This window comes from Oncorhynchus mykiss, chromosome 17 (genome assembly GCF_013265735.2).
Source record: "Oncorhynchus mykiss isolate Arlee chromosome 17, USDA_OmykA_1.1, whole genome shotgun sequence".
Lineage (NCBI taxonomy): Eukaryota > Metazoa > Chordata > Actinopteri > Salmoniformes > Salmonidae > Oncorhynchus > Oncorhynchus mykiss.
Genome location: NC_048581.1, coordinates 26095866 through 26113216, shown reverse-complemented (window position 1 = coordinate 26113216; position 17351 = coordinate 26095866). Strand labels below are relative to the sequence as shown.

Here is a 17351-nt window from a genome sequence, read left to right as displayed (position 1 = left end):
AACCGTAAAATTGTAACAGTTGCATGTTGCGTTTATATTTTTGTTCAGTATAGTAGTCAAGGAGTGGACAAAAGACTTCTGATTTGTGATGATGGGATGTTGTTTTCTCATCTTTTTATACAAATGTATTAGCTACATTATTAGCTAATCCAGACCAGATAAATCTAATATAGTGGGTTATAAAGTATGCATAATAAATGGAGGCAGTTATGTGTCCATATCACATTAGTTGATAGGCTACAAATCCCACAAATAAATGGACCTTGTTGTTCACGGAAAAATATCGTAATTTGGGTGTAATAATCAATCGAAAGGCAATTTGTTGTGGGAGATGCTTTACCACTTCATCACAATAACTTGAGTTTAACTTGGTGCAAACAAATTGATGGGATGGAGAATTCATATTCAGAGGATGTGGTATGTGATGGACATGTCAAAGACCAGTGAATGGGCCTTTTTCGTTTGATATTATCCAATTATTATCCAATTTATTCACTGCAAGTATATCATGGCAGCATCCACCCGTCTGCAGGTGAAACGTTATGACTCGGGCGGATAATCAAGAATATCAAGGTTTTCAAACGGGCGGAATTTCAACCAATCGCTTGTAGACTTCAGGCGGTGGAATCCAATCATATTTGATCTTTGGATAGTGGGTGTGCCGCACGTCTGGTCCTAGAGGCGGGAATAGAAAAGTGCTGCATGGCGAGTTTGGTTGAGAAGAAGTTGGATGGTGGGGGTGTACCATTGATGAGAAGCGGCCGAAAAAAGGGAATATTTGCAGAAATTTCAAAGAATTCTGAGGAATATTACTTTGTTCTGCTTACCATCAGTATATTCATAAAAGTGTCTGACTTTCACTATCATCTGCACCAGGTGAGTTTATTAGAGTCGTTTTCATAGGGATGCCGGGGTGGCTAGCTGGCTAACGGATTATTTTGCCATGACTTTTCAACGATGGAAGACCTCAACCTTGCTGGATAGTTGACTCCAAACTAGCTAGCTAGCTAACATGCTCAATTGTTTCAATGACATTTTCTAGATAAAAAAAATAATCAATTGAATTAAGTGATCGTTTTAATAATAGCAAACTAATTGATATGCTCATTATAGGAACAATCTAAAATGTCTTTCCAGCTATACATTTCAGTGATGGTGCATGCAGCACGAGGACCCTAAACTGCATCAGAACTCCTTTGGATGTTAATTGCTTTAGCTCGTGCTTAACATATGGTATTTTAACACATTCATGTACTGCTCGGTTATGATAATAGAAGTTGAACTTTTATTTAGAAATTCAATATTGTATAAACTATGCTCACCAATGCAGCTAAATACAGAGCTTGCCCGACAATGTTAGCTAACGTTACCTAGCTAACATTACAGCAAGAAACAGTGTGATGTGGGCAATGCATTTTATTCTAACCAGGTTTACTCGGCAAGTTTATCAGCGAAGGGCTTGGTAATTTCAACAAAGGCTGGCAATGCCTTGGCTGGATGACTTGTTTGGCGTGCGGTCAGATATCATAGCGGTTTTCTGAGACGTAGAGAGGGGATGCAGTGGCACTACAGTACGCTTAGCTGCACCCTGATCCCTCTATCCAGGGATCTGGCCCAGTTTCGGGTTGAAGCAACACCGTGTAAACACCCTGCTTGCCGTCATCAGCTGAAGCTGGCATGCCCAGTTGTGTGAGCGGCGTCAATACATCTCTTGATTTTCTGTCAATATTCTCAAGTACAGCCTAATCTACTCGAGCCATAGGCTTTATCAAAAGTTCATATAGTTTTCAGAAAATGTTCCCACTATCAGTCTAGAAATGCTGAATAGCTCATGTCAGCAGTAATAGACTATTACAATAAGATAGTGTTATCGGAGTTGATGACATCATATCCCAATCATTCTTATCACAGTAAGAAATTACATGGCACGCTTGGCTACTACCTGGATCAGGAAGTGTGCTTGGTTGCTTCTTCCTATTTATTCTGGTCTAGTCAGCTTAATCAGGCTCTGTAAACACTAGATACTGATACAGAAGCTGGTGGTGGTGGTCTGTGAAGCATTTCAGCAGGGCTGGGCTTCATGGAAGACTGCAATTCCTCCACTCCTCCGTGGATGCTTCAGGCAAGGATATATTATGTTGTTTTTCTGCAGTCATGGTGCGAAGGAGGCTGAAGTGTTCTCCAAACACTGATCTAGGGTCAGCTTTCCCTCTTGGCTCTCCCTTCCAATCCCTAGCCTAGCTGAACTGGAAGTCATACATATGCAGTGTATGACAGACAGACCGTGGATCTATCTCTGTAGAGGGAGAGTCTCTAGTCTACCCACACATAGCTTGGCTCAGACATCAGGGTGATAATTGTCATGTGTGCTGTCTGAGGAAAGTCTCTTTTTGAGGGAGTTGGTGAGAGGGACACTGAGGGTACTGTACTTGGACTGGGAATGTGTTACTGTAGGAGAGAGTCTGATTTACAAGGAGACCTCAGAACTCAGCTCAGCTGTCTGTTGTTTTGGTATTTAAGCTCCAGATTTGGAGGATTACTGGTACTCTGTATCCCAAACTACCCCTGGGCATCACATTCATCATTAGATCTACAGGAGAGCTTCGGTAGGGGCTAGGGGTCGACCTGAGTTTTTAAATAATGGGTATAACTCAACCAATGTGTTAACTGTTTGTGTCTCCCCTCCAGGTGTCCTAGTGTGTTCTGGTTGTACCTCAGAGATGGCACAGCGGAACGGGCAGGAGGACCCGGAGCGGTACCTGTTCGTGGACCGCGCCGTGGTCTGCAACCCGGCCACGCAGGCCGACTGGACGGCCAAGAAGCTCGTATGGATCCCCTCGGAGCGCCACGGCTTCGAGGCGGCCAGCATCCGCGAGGAGCGCGGCGACGAGGTGGTGGTGGAGCTAGCTGAGAACAGCAAGAAGGCCATAGTGAACAAGGACGATATCCAGAAGATGAACCCTCCCAAGTTCAGTAAGGTGGAGGACATGGCTGAGCTCACGTGTTTGAACGAGGCTTCAGTGCTGCACAACCTCAAGGACCGCTACTACTCTGGCCTCATCTATGTAAGTAGGATAGAAGTCCTGCTTTTGACTTCTGACTTGAGAAAACCAGGTGTAGGCTTATTTACCTTACATTGGTATCTTAATGTAGTGAACCAGTAGCCTTTCCCCTCCCTTTTTGGTATATTGTACCCAACTGCCCATCACATCAATCAGCATTGTCCAATACCAAACCCACAGAGACCCCCAAAACCATTTGTCCTTAGTTACACCACCATATCCCAGGGTTCTAATAAGTTGGCAATGGCATTAGCAATGTCCCAGATAACCAGCGTTTCCCTTGTGATTACGACCCACTTAGTGACATGACATGCATTCCTGGAATAGATGGAAAGTCAGTTAGCCGCCTGAGACCCAGAGAGAAGGGAGGACAACTGTGATTGCCTCCACAGTTCCACAGCACCAGCTATTCCTGTGGTTCTCTCCCCAGGTGGCTGCAATAAGAGGCAGAAGGACAGCTCGGGAATGAGGTCATTTTGGGATGTTAATGAAGCAGAGGTTTTATTGTTTTATTGTTGGACATCGCTAAAATACTTTTAAAACACCAGGAAATCAACTCCAAGTGATTTTAATTTTGGAAATCTGTTCAAGTATTCCCACACATAATAGAGAGAAACATGGAATCATATAGGAATGGTTTTAAATTATTATGTTTTAGTCAAATATTATATCGGTTTGAGCTTCTTGCTTCAAATTATTTGTAATTATGTACCAGCCCCGTGACCATCTGGTCAATAAAAAAATGTTGATGATCCCTACTAGTAACAAAGTGGGCCATTTGTCATAGTAACTGACCTGCTAGAAATGACAAGAAGGCCTCTCGACCCAAACCCCATGCCCCGTCCAACACACTCCCTGGCAGGGGCTGGATTGCTAGGTGAGCACCAGGCTTTAGCGAGGCCCTGTCAGTGCTCCATCCATCCATGTGGCTAGTAGTGCTAATGTAATGGCTCCCTGCCAATGGGCCTGATCTGCAGTAATCAGCCAGCCAGGGAGGGAGGCTCGTGCTGAGTCATTCACACAGACTAACTGTACCGCCTTCACAGGGCTCTTTGTCTCCCTGCAGATAAGCAACAGCTGGCACAGAATAACTGGCATATTTTCAACCTTCAGTAGTACTGTACCTAATCCACTACTTGATTAAAAAATAACTCCCTGTCAAGTAGGGCTGACCACATTTAGTCAACTGGTCGATTGTTTGGTCGTAAATAGATTTAGTTTTTCATGGTGCACAAGACACCTGTCTATTTTTCACCTGTCCACAGAGATGGCACAGCCCATCACTCTTATGAGACGTGTTACTGATATTGTAAATGGTTATATAATTTAAGAATAATGGTGCAACACTAATAAATATATTATTTTATAACAAATGTGCTTTCTCCGGTGAGGGATAGCGGTCGCTGTCCGTGGTTCTGAAACGTAATCTTCAGGGCGCTGTTGAATTGGCGCCTTTCTCTATATGTTGCTTAGTGCATAATGGCGTAGTTAACCAGCATGTTGGTGTTGAGAACAATGTGGCGGAGGCAGCAGCGGAGTGAGGACATAAGGAAGCAGCCCTTGCCTTAATTGTCTAAGAAAATTGAGGAGAGAGGAAACCCCAACTTTATTAAGTCTATAATCAATAGCCTAACTGTTAAACGTGCCTGGCTTTATAAATCATCCATATATATCTACATTATATAACCAATAAGACAAATCCTGCTTCTGTTGTCAGAATGAGTATTTGTTTAATAGCCTACTGATTTCGTGACCACCAAGCCTCATGCAACCTTAAAATGTAGAATAAAGAAATGTCACAAATTCAGCTGTTTTTAATCTTTGCTATGCTGTAATAAAATCTTTACGACGTTTTTTTTTGTTAGAACAGACTCTGGTATTACATTTAATATATTTACTGTTGTTTACACTTTTCCAAACGGGCAGAAAAATGATATGGTAATCTAACTGCTCCTGTTTGACACACATAATGTGCATGCAGCTCTCGCTCCTATAGCCTCCTTTTTCTTGATTTTCTTGTTCTTATTTAGCTCTCGCTCCGAAACAATGATAATACTGTGATCTAAAAGCAGCTGTTTGGTACACAATACTCACACAGCACTTGTTCCTATATCCCCTCCTTTTTCTTCTTCTCCAATAGTTTCCACGACTAAGTCAAATGTCTTCCACACATCTGACTTCCCCTTTCCCTCCAGAGCAATTCCCCCGTTTTCTTTTTCATGTCCTCCGCATCCATTTTGCTGTCACATGGGTTACGATGTTCTGAGTTTGTTATAACAAATGTATTGATGTGATTGTGATAGGCTATAGGTCAGGACCTATTGGTCACGTGCATGCCAGTTATACATGTTTCACGTAAAGAGAGCAAGGGATGGCGGGAAAAGGTCATGTTTTTTTTAATACAAATGAGGTATTTTGGTAACAGAACCTTTCAGCCAGAGAAACAAGTAAGAAACTAAATGGCTGTAATTATGTGGCAGATTCAGCACGGACAGCGCGATAAACACTTGCTGTGCTGCGGTGCCTGTTTACAGAGGCACTCGCTGTCATTTGTTTTTAACACAGCGTGGCCATCGGGCTCCCTCTTGAGCTATTTGTGTCTTAATTATTTAATCAAACAGTATGCTTAAAGCATCAGACAAGCTCAGTGTATATAGTTGGATTTTATTCAAAGACATAGGGTGTGTCTATATATGGAAAAATACACGTTCTACAGATGACTCTCAGTCGACCAAGATTTTTTTTTGTCAGAGACAGCCCTACTGTCAAGTTCGCTAGATCTGTATTTGGTTTGGGCGGTATCCAGATTGTCATACCGGCTATGTGCCATCCTGGGATATTCGGTATTACCGGCACTGAACACTAAGGGCGCTATTTTCAAAAAGGGAAAGGGGGGATACTTAGTTGCACAACTGAATACATTCAACCGAAATGTGTATTGCACATTTAAAGATGCACTATGCAGAAGTCACCATTTCTTGGTTTCTGAAATGTGTATAGTTTGCCTACTTTCGGTTTATTTATGCATGCCGGGAACAGTTGTTTTTTTGGGAGTTACCTGACTTGCTCAAGGGAAGAACGGCAGATTTTTTCACCTTGCCGGCTCGTGCATTCGAACCAGCAACCGTTCAATTACAGGCCCAATGCTCTTAACCACTAGGCTACCCCTAGGCTACTCAACTGAACATCTTTAATCCGCAGGTTAGCAATGCTAACAGGTACATGTAAAATCCCATAGGGAATGCTAACTAAATGCTAACGAGAGCATTGCGAACATTTTATACATTTTATCCTAAACTATTGGCAGGACAGCCATCCCTGCTAATAAAGTTTTACAAGTAACAAAAAAAATGCTACTCACAGTTTGCTGCATGAACAAAACAAAAATTAGACAGCAAGGCTCTTGATAAGGGTCTCCGTTAGCAGGTAATAGCCCATAAAAAAATTTGAAAAGCAGAGAAATAAAATCGGCAACAGCCTGTCTTTGGCAAGGATTAAAAAAATTCCCATAGCGAAATAATGCTTTTTAGCCTATTCATTGATGGAAATACTAGTGGATGTAAATACATTTGACTTGTCATGCTTTTTGGTCTATAGGTTCATTTGCATAATTTAGTTTGATGAAATTGGCGCTTGTGTATATTTGTTATGTATCTTATTTAGCACACATGCATAGCATACAGATACAGAGCTTTTGAACGGTAAATCTGTCAGACAGCGCTTTTATAAGCCCAATCATTGCACATTAATTTTATATTGTGTGTTGAAAATAGTTTGCTTCAAAGTAACCTAGGCAAATCTGACCATATCTGTGGAGGCAATTACTTTTATAAAGACTTCCATATGCCATTGAAACCAGTAGTGTATTGTTTTATAAAGACTTCCATATGCCATTGAAACCAGTAGTGTATTGTTTTATAAAGACTTCCATATGCCATTGAAACCAGTAGTGTATTGTTTTATAAAGACTTCCATATGCCATTGAAACCAGTAGTGTATTGTTTCATAAAGACTTCCATATGCCATTGAAACCAGTAGTGTATTGTTTTATAAAGACTTCCATATGCCATTGAAACCAGTAGTGTATTGTTTTATAAAGACTTCCATATGCCATTGAAACCAGTAGTGTATTGTTTTATAAAGACTTCCATATGCCATTGAAACCAGTAGTGTATTGTTTTATAAAGACTTCCATATGCCATTGAAACCAGTAGTGTATTGTTTTATAAAGACTTCCATATGCCATTGAAACCAGTAGTGTATTGTTTTATAAAGACTTCCATATGCCATTGAAACCAGTAGTGTATTGTTTTATAAAGACTTCCATATGCCATTGAAACCAGTAGTGTATTGTTTTATAAAGACTTCCATATGCCATTGAAACCAGTAGTGTATTGTTTTATAAAGACTTCCATATGCCATTGAAACCAGTAGTGTATTGTTTTATAAAGACTTCCATATGCCATTGAAACCAGTAGTGTATTGTTTTATAAAGACTTCCATATGCCATTGAAACCAGTAGTGTATTGTTTTATAAAGACTTCCATATGCCATTGAAACCAGTAGTGTATTGTTTTATAAAGACTTCCATATGCCATTGAAACCAGTAGTGTATTGTTTTATAAAGACTTCCATATGCCATTGAAACCAGTAGTGTATTGTTTTATAAAGACTTCCATATGCCATTGAAACCAGTAGTGTATTGTTTTATAAAGACTTCCATATGCCATTGAAACCAGTAGTGTATTGTTTTATAAAGACTTCCATATGCCATTGAAACCAGTAGTGTATTGTTTTATAAAGACTTCCATATGCCATTGAAACCAGTAGCCTATTTCTCTCATGTTCTATTGGTTTTCAACTTTCTTTCATTGTCCGGTAGCCAAAGGGACAATCCTAGTCATTTTAGCAACCCATGCTAGTTGTTGCATATTAGAATTCCCCCAATTTCTACATTTCTAACTGTATTTTACCACTAATTGCATTATGAAACCAATTTTCACACGTAGCCTACTGCCCTGGGCACATTGCTGTGGTTATAATGTGAAGAAATCATTGTTTATTGACATTTTAAGCTAAATGTTCTGATCTGTTGCATCAGACTCATTGCTTTAGAATTGTTTCTAGGCCTAGGCCTCCTGCTGGTTGTATGAATTTGGGATCTATCGTCCCACAACTGTCAGTCTTTTTGTGCTATTTCTTTCTCGACAAGCTGACCAATAGAATAGGTCAATTTTTCTAGTATGAGGAGTAGTAGATTGACAGGGTCTTTTGATTTTGCTGTTCGTTACGCATCTTGTTGGCTGAGGAAAAGTAAATGTAACATCTTCAAAGTGTGCAGTGGAATTCAGTAAGAAGGACGCACGTCGTTGCATCCTCAACTTGCGTGTTCTGTTAAGATAAATGACCATAATCTAAATGGGGTTTCTGTCATTCTGAGCACGCCCTAATCAGGTTACGCACCCAATGGATATGGGTCGGGGAAATTTATCAAATGTCCTGGTTAATTAAAATGGTGCCCGTCAAATGTCCAGGGTCACATTTTCCTAAAGGAAACCCTGCTCTTGATCCGGGAGGGGATTCTCTGTTGTTACCAAACGAAGAAGCGAACCACTAAATTAGCAAACAAAATGCAGAACTGCAGAGCATTTAGCAACCTTTAGACAGTTAACTTAGTTATAAGATATCTAGCTGGCAAACATTTAGTTATGAATGTAACTACATTACCTGGCGCGTGCTGCACGACTGCGTGTGACTCACAAGGCTCCGGTCTGTCGTTGTTTTGTGCTTGTAAACATATACCACGTGACTGGGGACTACCGGTAAGCTTCATTATGAAAAATGTGACAGGTGAAATTAAGAACGCAGTCTTGATCTCCTAACTGATTGCACAAGTTGAGTGCAGGCATTTACTTAAAGTAGCTACAAATACTCAAATGTGTTAAACTTCAAAGAAATAGTTTCAATGGCAATGACGGTATTGAAAAACCATCCTGTGAACTAGAGGTCGACCGATTATGATTTTTCAACGCCGATACCGATACCGATTATTGGAGGACCAAAAAAGCCGATACCGATTAATCAACTGATTAAAAAAAAAAATAATAATATTTGTAATAATGACAATTACAACAATACTGAATGAACACTTATTTTAACTTAATATAATACATCAATAAAATCAATTTAGCCTCAAATAAATAATGAAACATGTTCAATTTGGTTTAAATAATGCAAAAACAAAGTGTTGGAGAAGAAAGTAATATGTGCCAATATGCAATATGTGCCATGTATGTGCCATGTAAAATATGTGCCATGTAAAAAAACTAACGTTTAAGTTCCTTGCTCAGAACATGAGAACATATGAAAGTTGGTGGTTCCTTTTAACATGAGACTTCAATATTCCAAGGTAAGAGGTTTTAGGTTGTAGTTAATATAGTATTTATAGGACTATTTCTCTCTATACCATTTGTATTTCATATACCTTTGACTATTGGATGTTCTTATAGGCACTATAGTATTGCCAGTGTAACAGTATAGCTTCCGTCCCGCTCCTCGTGGGCCTGGGCTCGAACCAGGAACACATCGACAACAGCCACACTCAAAGCAGCGTTACCCATCGCTCCACAAAAGCCGCGGCCCTTGCAGCGCAAGGAGAATAACTACTCCAAATCTAAAAGCTAGTGACGTTTGAAACGGTATTAGCGCACATCCAGCTAACTAGCTAGCCATTTCACATTGGTTACACCAGCCATTAGGCTGATAGGCTTGAAGTCATAAACAGCACTGTGCTTGTGAAGAGCTGCTGGCAAAACGCACAAAAGTGCGGTTTGAATGAATGATTACGAGCCTGCTGCTGCTCAGTCAGACTGCTCTATCAAATCAGACTTAATTATAACATAATAACACACAGAAATACGAGCCTTTGGTCATTAATATGGTCAAATCCGGAAACTATCATTTAGAAAACAAAACGTTTATTATTTCAGTGAAATATACGGAACCGTTCTGTATTTTATCTAACGGGTGGCATCCCTAAGTCTAAATAGTCTTGTTACATTTCACAACCTTCAATGTTATGTCATAATTACGTAAAATTAAGGCAAATTAGTTTGCAATAAGCCAGGCAGCCCAAACTGTTGCATATACCCTGACTCTGCGTGCAATGAACGCAAGAGAAATGACACAATTTCACCTGGTTAATATTGCCTGCTAAACTGGATTAGTAGTTATAACTAGTGATTATGATTGATTGTTTTTTATAAGATAAGTTTAATGCTAGCTAGAAATGTACCTTGGCTTCTACTGCATTCGCGTAACAGGCAGGCTGCGTGCAATGGTTAGAGCGTTGGACTCGTTAACTGTACGGTTGCAAGATTGAATCCCCTGAGCTGACAAGGTGAAAATATGTCGTTCTGCCCCTGAACAAGGCAGTTAACCCACAGTTCCTAGGCCGTCATTGAAAATAAGAATGTGCTCTTAACTGACTTGCCTAGTTAAATAAAGGTATAAAAAAATAAAAATAAAAAAATAAAAAATCGGAAATCGGCCCCCAAAAATACAGATTTCCGATTGTTATGAAAACTTGAAATCGGCCCTAATTATCGGCCATTGCGATTAATCAGTCGACCTCTACTGTGAACTATTTCCATATACCCCAGTATACGTATATACGGTATACTGCCCAAATCTAATCTGGAGGCCTTTGTCGCTCTTCCATTTCACTGTCTCTCGCTCTCTCCCTCTGTCTCTCCCTCCATCTCTTTCTCTCCCTCCAACCCTTTTAAAACATTTGTTTGAACCTCCTTAGGCATCATAGTTTGTTATTTTTTCAAATTTCCTCAGATCAAGTAAAGCAATGCATGAGTTACCAGGGGGGAAGTAGACTGCTGTAATTAGTAGTTAGCATGTCATGACAGCCTAGAAGCAGCATGTGCTGCCTGCAGAGAAGTGTATTTCTATTTTAGACAATTACACCCTGACACAGTTTGGAGGGGGAGATATTCATTTTATTCTGAGAGCTTTATATTATGTATATAGTGCATTCGGAAAGTATTCAGACCTGTTGACTTTTTCCACATTTCGTTATGTTACAGCCTGATTCAAAAATGTATAAAATAGTGTTTTCCTGTCACGTTCTGACCTCTATTTCCTTTGTGTTGTATTTATTTAGTATGGTCAGGGCGTGAGTTGGGTGGGCAGTCTATGTTTGTTTTTCTATGTTGTGGGGCAGTTCTATGTTTTCGGCCTAGTATGGTTCTCAATCAGAGGCAGGTGTCATTAGTTGTCTCTGATTGAGAATCATACTTAGGTAGCCTGGGTTTCACTGTGTGTTTGTGGGTGATTGTTCCTGTCTTTGTGTTTGCACCAGATAGGGCTGTTTTGAGTTCTCACGTTTCTTGTTTTCGTTAGTTTGTTCATGTATCGTGTCTTCATTAAAATACAATGAACAACCACCACGCTGCTTTTTGGTCCGCTTCTACTTCACAACAAGAGAACCGTTACAGAATCACCCACCACAACAGGACCAAGCGGTGTGGTAATGGGCAACGGAGAAAGCAGCAGCAGGAGCAGCGCGAGGAGGTATGGACATGGGAGGAGGAATTAGACGGAAGAGGACCCTGGGCTCAGCCAGGAGAATATCGCCGTCCCAAAGAAGAACTGGAGGCGGCGAAAGCGGAGAGGCGCTGGTATGAGGAGGCAGCGCGGCGTCGTGGATGGAAGCCCGGGAGTCAGCCCCAAAAATTTCTTGGGGGGGGGCTAACAGGGAGTATGGCTACGCCAGGTAGGAGACCTGAGCCAACTTCCTGTGGTTACCGGGGGGCTGGAGAGACCGGGCAGGCACCGTGTTATGCTGTGGAGCGCACGGTGTCCCCAGTGCGGGTGCACAGCCCGGTGCGGTACATTCCAGCTCCGCGTATCGGCCGGGCTAGAGTGAGCATCGAGCCAAGTGCCATGAAGCCGGCTCTACGCATCTGGTCTTCAGTGCGTCTCCTTGGGCCGGCTTACATGGCACCAGCCTTGCGCACGGTGTCCCCGGTTCGCCTGCATAGCCCAGTGCGGGCTATTCCACCTCGCCGCACTGGCAGGGCGACCGGGACCATTCAACCGGGTAAGGTTGGGCAGGCTCGGTGCTCAAGAGCTCCAGTGCGCCTGCACGGCCCGGTCTATCCGTCACCACCTCCACGCACCAGCCCTCCGGTGGCAACTCCCCGTACCAGGCTGTCTCTCCGGCCCATCCTTGCAGGGGCTCTCTCCTCTCCAGCGCTGCCGGAGTCTCCCGCCTCTCCGGCGCTACCAGAGCCTTCCTCCTCTCCAGCGCTGCCGGAGTCTCCCGCCTGTTCGGCGCTAGGAGAGCTACTCAGCCCAGCGTTGCCGGAGCTTCCCGTCTGCCCAGCGCCGCCAGCGCCGCCCGTCTGCCCAACGCCGCCAGCGCCGCCCGTCTGCCCAGCGCCGCCAGTGCCGCCCGTCTGCCCAGCGCCGCCAGTGCCGCCCGTCTGCCCAGCGCCGCCAGTGCCGCCCGTCTGCCCAGCGCCGCCAGTGCCGCCCGTCTGCCCAGCGCCGCCAGTGCCGCCCGTCTGCCCAGCGCCGCCAGTGCCGCGCGTCTGCCCAGCACCGCCAGTGCCGCCCGTCTGCCCAGTGCCGCCAGTGCCGCCCGTCTGCCAGGAGCCGCCAGTGCCGCCCGTCAGCCAGGAGCCGCCAGTGCCGCCCGTCAGCCAGGGGCCGCCAATGCCGCCCGTCAGCCAGGGGCCGCCAGTGCCGCCAGTCAGCCAGGGGCCGCCAGTGCCGCCAGTCAACCAGGGGCCGCCAGTGCCGCCAGTCAGCCAGGGGCCGCCAGTCAGCCAGGGGCCGCCAGTGCCGCCAGTCAGCCAGGGGCTGCTAGAGCCCCTCCGCCCGGAGCAGCTGCCCCTCTGTCCCGAGCAGCTGTCCCTCTGTCCCGAGCAGCTGTCCCTCTGTCCCGAGCAGCTGTCCCTCTGTCCCGAGCAGCTGTCCCTCTGTCCCGAGCAGCTGTCCCTCTGTCCCGAGAAGCTGCCCCTCTGTCCCAAGCAGCCCCTCTGTCCAGTGGGGTCATTGAGAGTGGTGGGCATGGTGAGTAAGCCACGGAGGCGGACAATAAGGCGGACTAAGACAATGGCGAAGTGGGGTCCGCGTCCCGCGCCAGAGCCGCCACCGCGGACAGACGCCCACCCAGACCCTCCCCTATAGGTCAAGGTTTTGCGGCCGGAGTCCGCACCTTTGGGGGGGGGTACTGTCACGTTCTGACCTCTATTTCCTTTGTGTTGTATTTATTTAGTATGGTCAGGGCGTGAGTTGGGTGGGCAGTCTATGTTTGTTTTTCTATGTTGTGGGGCAGTTCTATGTTTTCGGCCTAGTATGGTTCTCAATCAGAGGCAGGTGTCATTAGTTGTCTCTGATTGAGAATCATACTTAAGTAGCCTGGGTTTCACTGTGTGTTTGTGGGTGATTGTTCCTGTCTTTGTGTTTGCACCAGATAGGGCTGTTTTGAGTTCTCACGTTTCTTGTTTTCGTTAGTTTGTTCATGTATCGTGTCTTCATTAAAATACAATGAACAACCACCACGCTGCTTTTTGGTCCGCTTCTACTTCACAACAAGAGAACCGTTACATTTCCCCTCATCTATCTACACACAATACTCCATAATGACAAAACAAAAACAGGTTTGTAGAAATTTGTGCTAATTTATAAAAAAAATAAAAATGCCATATTTACAGAAGTATTCAGACCCTTTACGCAGTACTTTGTTGGAACACCTTTGACAGTGATTACAGCCTCGATTCTTCTTGGGTATGATGCTACAACCTTGGCACCTGTATTTGCGGAGTTTCTCCCATTCTTCTGAGCAGATCTTCGTAAGCTCTGTCAAGTTGGATGGGGAGCGTTGCTGCACCGCTATTTTCAGGTATCCAGAGATGTTGGATCGGGTTCAAATCTGGGCTCTGGCTGGGCCACTCAAGGACATTCAGAGAAATGTCCCGAAGCCACTCCTTCGTTGTCTTGGCTGTGTGCTTACGATCGTTGTCCTGTTGGAAGGTGAAAATTCCCAGTCTGAGGTCCTGAGCACTCTGGAGCAAGTTTTCATCAAGGATCTCTCTGTACTTTGCTCCGTTCATTTTTCCCTCAATCCTGACTAATCTCCCAGACCCTGCTGCTGAAAACCATCCCCACAGCATGATGCTGCCACCACCATGCTTCACCGTAGGGATAGTGCCAGGTTTTCTCCAGACGTGACGCTTGGTATTCAGGCCAAATAGTTCAATCTTGGTTTCATCAGACCAGAGAATCTTGTTTCTCATGGTCTGAGAGTCCTTTAGGTGCCTTTTGGCAAACTCCAAGCGGGCTGTCATGGGCTTTTTACTGAGGAGTGGCTTCCGTCTGGCGACTCTACTATAAAGGCCTGATTGCTGGAGTGCTGTAGAGATCGTTGTCCTTCTAGAAGGTTCTCCCTTCTCCATACAGGAAATCTAGAGCTCTGTCAGAGTGACCATCGGGTTCTTGGTCACCCACCTGACCAAGGCCCTTCTCCCTTGTTTGCTCAGTTTGGCTGGGAGGCCAGCTCTAGGAAGTCTTGGTGGTTCCAAACTCCTCCATTTAAGAATGATGTAGGCCACTGTGTTCTTGGGGACCTTCAACGCTGCAGACATTTTTTGTTACCGTTCCCCAGATCTGTGCCTTGACACAATCCTGTTTCGGAGCTCTACGGACAATTCCTTCAACCTCATGGCTTGGTTTTTGCTCTGACATGCACTGTCAACTGTGGGACCTTATATTGACAGGTGTCTTCCTTTCCAAACCATGTCCAATCAATTGAATTTACCACAGGTGGACTCTAATCAAGTTGAAGAAACATCTCAAGGATGATCAATGGAAACAGGAAGCACCTGAGCTCAATTTTGAATCTCATAGCAAAGGATCTGAATACCTATGTAAATAAGTTATTTCTGTTTATTATTATTTTTTTTATAAATGTGCAGATAATTCAAAAAACCTGTTTTCTCTTGTTCATTTTGGGGTATTGTGTGTAGATTGAGGGGAGAAATATTTAATGCATTTTATAATAAGGGGTCTGAATAATTTCTGAATGCACTGTATATATAGATATTATATAGAGGATATTTTGTAGAGAATATTATATATACAGTTCTGGATAAAATGAAGAGACCACTGCAAAATGATCTGGTTTAACTATGTATGGGTATGTGTTTGGGTAAAATGAACATTTTTGTTTTATTATATAAACTACTGACAACATTTCTCCCAAAATACAAATATTGTCATTTAGGTCATTTATTTGCAGAAAATGACAACTGGTCAAAATAACAAAAACGTTGCAGTGTTGTCAGACCTCGAATAAAGAAAACAAGTTCATTTTCATTTTTAAACAACACAATATTAATGTTTTAACTTTGGAATAGTTCAGAAATCAGTATTTGGTGGAATTACCCTGATTTTCAATCACAGCTTTCATGCGTCTTGGCATGCTCTCCACCAGTCTTTCAAATTGATGTTGGGTGGACTTTATGCCATTCCTGGCGCAAAACTTCAAGCAGCTCGGATTTCTTTGATGGCTTGTGACCATCCATCTTCTTCTTGATCACATTCCAATGGGGTTCAGGTCTGGAGATTGGGCTGGCCATGACAGGCTCTTGATCTGGTGGTCCTCCATCCACATCTTGATTGACCTGGCTGCGTGTCATGGAGCATTCTCCTGCTGGAAAAAACAATCCTCAGAGTTGGGGAACATTGTCAGAGCAGATGGAAGCAAGTTTTCTTCCAGGTCAACCTTGTACGTGGTTTGATTCAGGCATCCTTCACAAAGACAAATCTGTCCGATTCCAGCCTTGCTAAAGCACCTCCAGATCATCACAGATCCTCCACCAAATTTCACAATGAGTGTGAGACCTGGAGAGGCCTACAAGCCAGTGTCTCAGCAAGGTCTTTCCCAGACCGAAATTTCAAGGCAAACAGGGGTTTCCAGATATGCTGTCAAAGCTCTTTTGAAGAAGCACAAAGAAGCACAAACGGGCAACGTTGAGGGCGTAGACGCAGTGGTCGGCCAAGGAAGCTTACTGCAGCAAATGGAAGAAACATCATGCTTACTTCCCTTAGCAAACAGAAGATGTCCAGCAGTGCCATCAGCTCAGAATTGGCAGAAAACAGTGGGACCCTGGTACACCCATCTACTGTCTGGAGAAGTCTGGTCAGAAGTCGCCTTCATGGACAATTTGCGCCCAAAAAGCCATACCTCCGAAACAAGGCACAGCGACTCAACTATGCATGAAAACACAGGAACTGGGTGCATAAAAATGGCAGCAGGTGCTCTGGACTGAAGAGTCAAAATGTGAAATATTTGTCTAGCAGAAGGTAGTTTGTTCGCCGAAGGACTGGAGAGCAGTACATGAATGAGTGTCTGCAGGCAACAGTGAAGCATGGTGGAGGTTCCTTGCATGTTTGGGGCTGCATTTCTGCAAATGGAGTTGGGGATTTGGTCAGAATGAATGGTCTCCTCAATGCTGATAAGTAAAGGCAGATATCATCTGGGAGTCATCTGATTGGTCCCAAATGTATTCTGCAGCGTGACAACGACCCCAAACATACAGCGATATTCATTAAGAACTATCTTCAGCGTAAAGAAGAAAAGGAGTCCTGGAAGGGATGGTACGGCCCCCACAGAGCCCTGATCTCAACATCATCAAGTCTGTCTGGGATTACATGAAGAGAGAGAAGTACCTGAGGCTGCCTAAATCCACAGATGAACTGTGGTTAGTTCTCCAAGATGTTTGGGCCAACCTACCTGCTGAGTTTCTTCAAAAACTGTGTGTACTTAGAAGTGTACCTAGAAGACTTGATGCTGTTTTGAAGGCAAAGCTTGGTCACACCAAATATTGATTTGATGTAGATTTTTCTTCTGTTCATTCACTTTGCATTTTGTTAATTGATAATTATAAACTATTAACATGTCTATTTTTGAAAGCATTCTTACGTTACATTTTTTTTCCACACCTGCCTAAAACTTTTGCACAGTACTGTGTGTTTTGGTTGATGTATGATCCTGTGACTTTAATGACTCTCAGGTCACAGGTCTCCTCTGTCCCTCTGGTGGTGCTGAAGATATTGGTTTGTTTTTGCGAGGCTGTACATTGCAGTTTCTTTCTTGTAAAATAGGTTTCATATGCACTCCGGTCATAAAAGAACAACACCGAGGTATACAGGGAGCTCTGCCGATCCTGAACTCTCCTGGTGCCACAGGTTCTTGACCCCTGACTACCC

The 17351-nt window shown here is 43.7% G+C and overlaps 1 protein-coding gene across 6 annotated transcripts in view; it reads left to right on the top strand.

The window, feature by feature from the left end:
- Nucleotides 1–709: 709 nt before the first annotated feature.
- Nucleotides 710–17351, top strand: part of LOC110495112 (myosin-10) — a 99601-nt gene continuing 82959 nt past the window's right edge. For all 6 annotated transcript variants that reach the window (XM_036949466.1, XM_036949464.1, XM_036949468.1 and 3 more), the window contains exons 1-2: nucleotides 710–876; nucleotides 2689–3065. In XM_036949466.1, coding sequence (XP_036805361.1) covers nucleotides 2721–3065 — 345 coding nt within the window. In that variant the 5' untranslated portion in view covers nucleotides 710–876; nucleotides 2689–2720. The remainder of the gene's footprint in view (nucleotides 877–2688; nucleotides 3066–17351) is intronic.